Raw genomic sequence first — 7,825 nt, 5'->3', positions numbered from 1 at the left:
ATGATTATTATTATTGTTATTATGCAGTGATGTACTATTTTGTGCGGTTATTTCATAAACTGTTTATTTCTTTTTTCAGAATAGTTGAATATTAGTTAAAAATACTTCAACTGAATGAAATGTGGTGTAGGTAGGAGACACTACACGAGGTAGTTTTCAAGTTTCCAGTTTCACAATAAAATGCTTTTATTTTCAAACCGCAGACCGGAAGTTATCACAGTTGCGTTTAGTCAATGCCCCAGAGGATGCACATCCACTCGTCTGAAAATTAAGGGGTCGGTTTGGAGTTTCACGGATTCCCGTTGCTGAACATTTTTCTTCCACTAGGAATACTCCTAATAACTTTTTAGAATCTACTTGAGGGCCCTTTCTCGCGAGGAAATAATACAAACAGCAACAGACTTAAGGAACTTAGTTTTTTTCCCTCGGAGGTGAGAGGACTGCGATTCATCTCGAGTGAAGACGATGAGATCAATGGACGACGGAACAACCGAAGTTAGCCAACAGTGTTGGTGTTAGCGGCGTTAAAAAAAATTAAAAATAAAAAAACCTCGGAAAGAAAAGCCTGACTGTATCTCGCATTACATCCGATCAACTCAAATCCGATTCATCCTACCGAAGTTTTTTCCCCTGCATCGCCCTCCCTGATCTCTAATCTTGCACGCGCACTCTCTTCACCGCGCAAGTTTGGGGAAAATATGCGCGAGCTTGTTAGCTAAACTTCCACATTTGCGACCAAAGTGAGTGTCGCAGCTTCCACTCATTCCGACTGGATATTCCCTTTTTCTGGGGGAACTTTTTCTCCCTCCAATCTCAGCTCCGGAGTGTTCTTATCAGACCCACGCTGGCTGGTCGCCAGTAAGGTGAGCTTCTTTTCTTATTCCCCAAACACGTTTTTATTGTATGTTGACGTGCTGTGGGGCTAGCATTGTTTCCCGCTGAGATCCTACTGATAAGGTCATTCTCTTCAAAAGGAATGCATAGATGAATCATTTCATTACTCTTGGACAAATCTTTTTTTTTTTGCGCTTTCAAGAAATATATACGTTTATAAACAACAATTAAACACTCTGCAGTATTTCTATAACGTTCCTGACGTATCTTCAATTGCGGACAGTCGTAAATAAATGCCAGAAAATATATATAACAATTAAATATCATAGTCATTGCATCCATAAATCGAATCTAAACATTTGAAATAGTTTTATTTTAAGCCTTAATTGTCATTGTATGGAGATGCAACGAAATTGGGGTGCATCTCCGTGTTTGTGATGTAAAAAAAAACATGTATATATAAATAAATAATAGAAAACTATCCTTAGCCAATACTAACTTATGTGCAAATAGTAAGGCACAATGTTATTGATGTAAAGTTAGTAAAGTATACTATAATGTACTAAATACAATGACTTGAGTTGCTGCTGTGCTGTTTTTTTTTTTTGCAGCAACATGCATGTACATTGTATCATTTTAATGTTCTACAGTTGTTTGTCCACCATGCCAAACGATTTTCGAACACAAGAAAAGCTCAGACAAAATCCACACTGTGGCCAGTCATTAGAAAATGCTGTTAAGCTATGCTTGTCAAACACCATTATTGCTCTAACTGTCATGAAATCTGTCAAGGAGGCTGAGTGATGTTATATGAACTTCTGCATAAGTGCAAATATGTCTGTTTAGCAATACATTTACACCTGGTACTAATTCTCCTTCTGACAATATTACTCAATTACATCTTGTGTGATTGAAAGTATTCTTTGTTTGGGGTTGTTTGGATTCCTTGTAGTTGTCATGGTATTTATTTTTGCTTGATTAAGTGGTCTTAATTCAGGTGCTTGTATTGGATTCTGGCCATACTTGAAATGCTGTAAAGTTTTGTCCAGTGGAAGCTCCAAAGTCTAACACAATCAGTTCTGTGACGTGACATGTTGTGTCGTGACGTTGGTTGTCTAATTCTAATTTCTCAACACGTCCTGTGGACTTTTGTAAGAGATGTTCCCATACAATATACATTTGCAGAGTCAGTTCAGTTCAATCTGTGTCAAGGTCTGTGAAACATTTTTTTTTAATATTTTGCACAATTTTTAATGCAACATTTTAACATTCGTAACTGTCATACAAGTGTATAGAGAAGTAAACCCCTTTTTAATAAAACTCATTAAAAACTGAATAAAACAGTAAATAATATGCTATTTATTTCATAAATTGATTGATAAAGTTAATTTGTTTACATAACTGATATGATATAATGAATATAGTACTCATTACACTGAACAGCCATATACTTTTCACACTGCACTCGCACAAGGTCTGCGCGCGGCAGCACGGAAAGGCAACAATACACCGGTGCCAGTATGTCCTCATTTACAAGCTCTGCTTGCGTATGTAGCTATCTGCCAGGCAGTAAACATGGAAGCTTTTGCCGCTGGTTTTGACGAGAAGTAGACGGCACTGTGACAAAATGTATCTCTTTGTTGCAAAGAAAGCCCTAGGAGGAGACGAGCAGCAGTTAAGGGAATGGGTGCATCCTTTACTAAAAGTATGGCGGGAACTTGCAGAGTTTACACTCCTTGGTGAACTTTACGTTTCACCAAGACTGCTTCAAGGTTTTCAGGCAGGAGCAGTGTCTTATTAAACACACAGTGGCATCTCACTGAGTGGCCAATGCTTACGTAGGGAGTGAATATCAGATTTGGCAACTTTTCTGACAAATGTTGCAAAAAATCCGGGTTTCGCCTCTATTAAGTATTTCATATAAGTCTATACTGATAATTATTGACTTTTTAAATCTATTTGAAATAAGCAAAACAATTACATTTATTAAACATAAAATTAAAAGCAATTAATTTAATTAAAGATCAAATTAAATAAAACAGCAATACCATTCAAAAATACATGGTAATAATACTAATTTTCAACTAAGTAATGTGCACTGTTTTAAAAAATATATATTTTTCATCCTACAGTGTAATGTGTAAAGTTATTTACGTCCACCTTCCTCGAGCATTGCACTGTAAATACTTGTTTGCAGAAGACGCCACCACAAAGCAGCACCAACATTCTTACTTTATCTTTTTAGCTGGCTTTTTATTGCCATTGTCCATTAATGTTTTACTTGCCTGATTGTGACTTGAGTCCAATGCTGAAGAACAGAGCTAGCTAACACCGGAGCTAACATGTCAAAGACAGGGAACTCCTTTACTTCTACTAAAACCGAAACCTTCTACTTCTGATACCGGAAATTGCCATGACTACTCCTTCTGCGTCTTGCTCTCCTCCGATGTATTAAAATGTCAAAATTAAAATGAACTCTAGGATTGTGTACCGATACTGGTATCAGTCTGAAAAAAAGTAGTCTCGAACATCCGTAATTTTTACATAAACTGTTATGCATATTTATACATGTATGATGGAAAGCAGTCGGTCTTGCTTATTGAACCATTAAAAAAAAAAAAAGACTTATTCATACAGCCTCTTAAGTGCATTATTACAGTAATAGCGTTGAAGGTTTTGATGGTATGAATGATGTATTTTTTTCCTGTTATGTTTGTAATTGCTACTGTACATTGTGACTATTGCCCTGAACGTTGATTTGAAGAAAGTTGTGAATTGAATAGAAATTGCGATATGTTCCTAAAATTGTTTGTATCTATTAATAAAGTATGCAATTCCAACTACCCATTAAGAAATGTAAACACCCAATGTACCAGGCTTGCTGTGAAAGGAATTTTGGATGTGCACGTGAAGCAAATGGCAATGTGTCAAGCAGCTTGACACTGATTGTTTTTACATTTAAGTGTCATCTCGTGGAATGCTGTTGATGAACCAAGTCTGCATTGTAAGGCTGTAGGAAAAAAAAATCGGTTTTGTTTTTGTGCAAGTGTATATCTTGGCCTTGGTAAATGATCTGAAGAGTAGAAATAACTGAGAAGGGGCGACAGAATTGCAGAGTTGAGGAATTTTATGCATAAATAAAAAAAATCCAACCCCCTTTTTAATGGAAACCGCTTCTTTGTAGCATTTATGCACTTAACTCATTCACTGCCATAAATTCATTAAAAAAAAAAAGAAGATTATTAAAAATTAGGGGCAGGAGGCCATAATTTTTTTTAATTGTAATTAATCGCATGACTTCACTAGTTAACTCACGATTAATCACAAATTTCATCTCTGTTCTAAATGTACAATAAAAAATATATAAGTTTTCATACTCTTGTTAACAAAAGTGGAAACAAGTGTTAAATTAATAGAAATAGTTAAAAAGAATTGTTGACGTTTATAGTCGTCAATGGCAGTGAATGAGTTAATAAAGAATTTCCTAGGTTAACAAACAAAAGTTTAGATTATTTTTAAGTCAATGCAAGTGAATGGGCCCAGTCTGGTCCTAATACTCTTGTCTACTAATAACTCACGTTCTCAGTACTGTCTGATTAGCCTTGACACCAGACTCATTGCTGTACCAGCGAGTGAGTCTGCCCTAAAGCGCATTTCTGAGGCGGGGCAAAGTTAACCAAACAGACAGTGGAAATAACCAATCAGCAGAGAACAGAAGTTACGTCTTCTGGGCACTTCTTATTTATTTTGTTTGACCTAGTGCAGTTGCCGTAGTTGGCGATCAAATATAGCCAACATTCTGCACATTCTTACCATTGAAATGTGCATGCAGCGCTTCTCCTAGTCTTATCAGTGTCATTTTCGCTAACGAGGCAGAAAATAACATGAAAACGCTGCGGAGAAATCAATGTATTCAAGTTAGGCGGCCTTAGCGAGTGGCAACGTAAGAGGGCCACCGGTGGCTTCACTTCTCGCGACAGCCAGTAAGTCTTGTGCTATTAAAGTGATTTGAGGAAATTTGTCTACAACCATGTATCATGTCCTGTTAAGCTCAAAATGATTCTTACACTTTGGCCACATTTTTTCATTTCGCTTTTTTGTCTTTTCTTGTCAGGCGATATCTGTTTAACAAAAACATTATAGATCATTTTGGGTTTTAAGTGTATGAAAAGAAAGCTAAACATTAAATGCTGTGCATTATATATTTTCATTTAGATATGCTTCCTGAATTGTTTTCTGTGTTAAGAAATCAGAATGAATATTGACTATAGAAGAGGTTTTATCAAAAGTCTCAATATGTGAACAAAAAAACTATTTATATGAACCAAAACTATCGTGCCCGATGTAGATTGCTTTGGCAAGGCTCTGCCAATTTTGTATATTATACAATAAAATCGTTAATATTAATTCAGATCAAGTTCAGATGGGCGTTGGTAAACCAAGTTGAAGAGCCTATGCTGAGTATGTGCATAGTAAAACACAGTTTAGTTTGACCCTCACTCTCATGGGAACTGAGGATGACAGAGCTTTGTGTCATACTTTCGACAAGCGACTTCCTCCTTCTCGCTGACTGGTCGCCGTGATGCCAAGAGAACAGGGACCGTGCGGTCTTGCCGCAGAAGCACTTTCTTGGAATCTTCCCAACGAGTGAGTCACTTCTTACAAAGCCGCGATGACCAAGCTTCTTCGTCAGCCTTGATTCCCCATGGCACAACTCAGCTGCTGGAATAGTGAAGTGTTCTCGGAAAGTGAAAATGGATTGGTTTAGGGCTAAATGGAGTGCCTTTTTGGGACCTCAACACTCACTGGTGATTAATGCTTAAAAGAAAGCACAGCTGCATCAGAACATTGCTCTGGGTAAACAAATAAAACCAATTAGGGCTTTGAATCACATGTGATGTTGTTTGTTGTTTTACTACTAACTTACTCATGTACTCGCTGCACAATTGATCACAAAGAACTTTATTTCCAGCTCTCTGCTGTAGTCGGACAGCCCCGCAAATTGTGTGTGTGCGTGCGTTTTTTCCTCTCCTCCCTTTCCATTCAGCCTATGGGAGCAAATGGTTGTTGAGGCTCTTGGGCTAGGACCAAAACCAAATGTTAGGTAATAGATCTTGAGGTGTGGAAATGATGTCTCTCTACAACGGTGTCACATAACACGCTGTAGTTTTTTGGTCTTTAACAGATTCCTCAAGAGGGGGGTAGGGGCAAGCGTTAATCTCTGAGGCCAGATGCTAGGGGGTGATGATGCAAGCAGATGTGTGTGTGTGGGGGGGTCAGTCACAGTGCTCAATTTTGTAGGGTATACATGTGAAGAACAAAAAAACCGTCATGACTTTATATTCACCGGTTACACAAAGGTTTTGGACAAAACATCTCATGCAATTCTATGCAAGATGTGTCTAGCCCAGTGTAACCAAAACCTTCCTTATTGAAAAATAAAATACGATTTTTTGTTTCCAAATTCAAGGAGTGGGCATAGGGTTTACCGGTGAACAAAATGAACAAGGGAGAGTCGCCGTTTTATCAAATCTGACTTCACCTGGAATTCAGAAAGTTTTGTGTTCTTGTATTCCCCATCTACATGCTTCTTAAGAAAGTGTTCCTTGAGTTTTGCTAGCTAGCTAGACTAGAATAAGCGGTTTGGAAAATGGATGGCTAGAATTGCTTAGCTTTGCAAATCAAGCTGTTAGGAACGCTGACTCCCTTCACTTACATTCATAGAGCACAGTTTTCTTACAATGGAACCCAGAGGTTAGCAGATGCAAATGACAACAGCAGAAGCCCCAGAATTGAACCTTGTAGAACACCGTACGTTCCGTTACACATGTGAATTGATATTGCTCATATTCATCATATTGTCCTCCGCCGAAACTCTGGCACTGACTCACCGAACCCCTGGGGTTCAATCAAACCCAGGTCAACGATCACTGCCTGTGCTAAGATTGGTTGTCTGCGTTTCACATGATCAGTGTTTATGAATAATAATGACACACATAGTCCTTAAGTACCTCCCTGAACTTTGCAGTCACTGAGAACTTTTCTCTACTTTTACAATGTTCTTGTTTAAAAAAAGAAAAACTCTATACTTGTATTACTTGTCCTATTTTAGGCTTTTTGCTCTCTGCTGAGTTGTACTTTTAAGACAGGCAGACTCATGCATTTGTGCTCCTATTTTCCACAGTTTATATCTGCAAATGACCAGCTGTTGATGCCCCAAAGTTCTGAATGGAGTTCCAGTCGCAGAAAAGCCAACAATTATAGCTCCCTCAACAGGATGCTGATGAGGCCAAGTGTACTTCTGCTTCTGGCTTTTTCTGCCCAGGTTTTAAGGACACACTGCCGCCCCGCCATCCCCGATGAAGGTAAGTTTGTGGGATATACTTCCAACTTCTCCACCTACTTGGGTTCTTGTATTTTAGAGCTGATTGAACTCAACTTCTAAGTTTCCTTCATCTCAACTCTACACTTCTATAGTCCATTGATAAGCAAAGCGTTGTTGTTTGAACTGGAATGAATGTGACACACTACCACATAATACAATAGTGAAGTTTGCGATTTTTACCAGTGTCCTCGATTTTAGGGGCTTTTTTTTAACACATTTCTTTTTAAATCTAAGAATGGAACCGTGTCATTTGAACGTTTCTTTACATGACAACGGTATTTTGTATGCTGAAATAAGGGTCTTAAAACTCTTCTCGATGGAAACAGTGAAAACATTCATCTGGAAAGAAAATACATGCTTGTTGCTTGCTTGAAAAAGTGTGATCATCATGTTTGTGGTTGTAACGCTTCCCCAGCAAAGTGTACATTACCACATCCATTACGTACCGAAGTCATTACATAACACAAATATGCCAGCAAACAGTATTCAAAAGACATTTTGTGTAGATTGGACAAGCAGCTGGTGTGCATGCAATGGGTGTTTACAAAGTGTCAACTACTGGCCTGGCTTGCATTTTACAGTCAGTCTGAAAACGTCATCATATTT

The 7,825-nt window shown here is 38.0% G+C and overlaps 1 protein-coding gene across 3 annotated transcripts in view; it reads left to right on the top strand.

The window, feature by feature from the left end:
- Nucleotides 1-241: 241 nt before the first annotated feature.
- The window catches only part of fgfr1a (fibroblast growth factor receptor 1a), a 30,127-nt gene continuing 22,543 nt past the window's right edge, over nucleotides 242-7,825 (top strand). For all 3 annotated transcript variants that reach the window (XM_077561150.1, XM_077561149.1, XM_077561151.1), the window contains exons 1-2: nucleotides 242-863; nucleotides 7,019-7,199. In XM_077561150.1, coding sequence (XP_077417276.1) covers nucleotides 7,046-7,199 — 154 coding nt within the window. In that variant the 5' untranslated portion in view covers nucleotides 242-863; nucleotides 7,019-7,045. The remainder of the gene's footprint in view (nucleotides 864-7,018; nucleotides 7,200-7,825) is intronic.

Source organism: Vanacampus margaritifer, chromosome 3, assembly GCF_051991255.1.
Source record: "Vanacampus margaritifer isolate UIUO_Vmar chromosome 3, RoL_Vmar_1.0, whole genome shotgun sequence".
NCBI classification, from domain to species: domain Eukaryota; kingdom Metazoa; phylum Chordata; class Actinopteri; order Syngnathiformes; family Syngnathidae; genus Vanacampus; species Vanacampus margaritifer.
The sequence above is the reverse complement of the archived record's forward strand: the minus strand, read 5'-3'. Positions and strand labels throughout refer to the sequence as shown.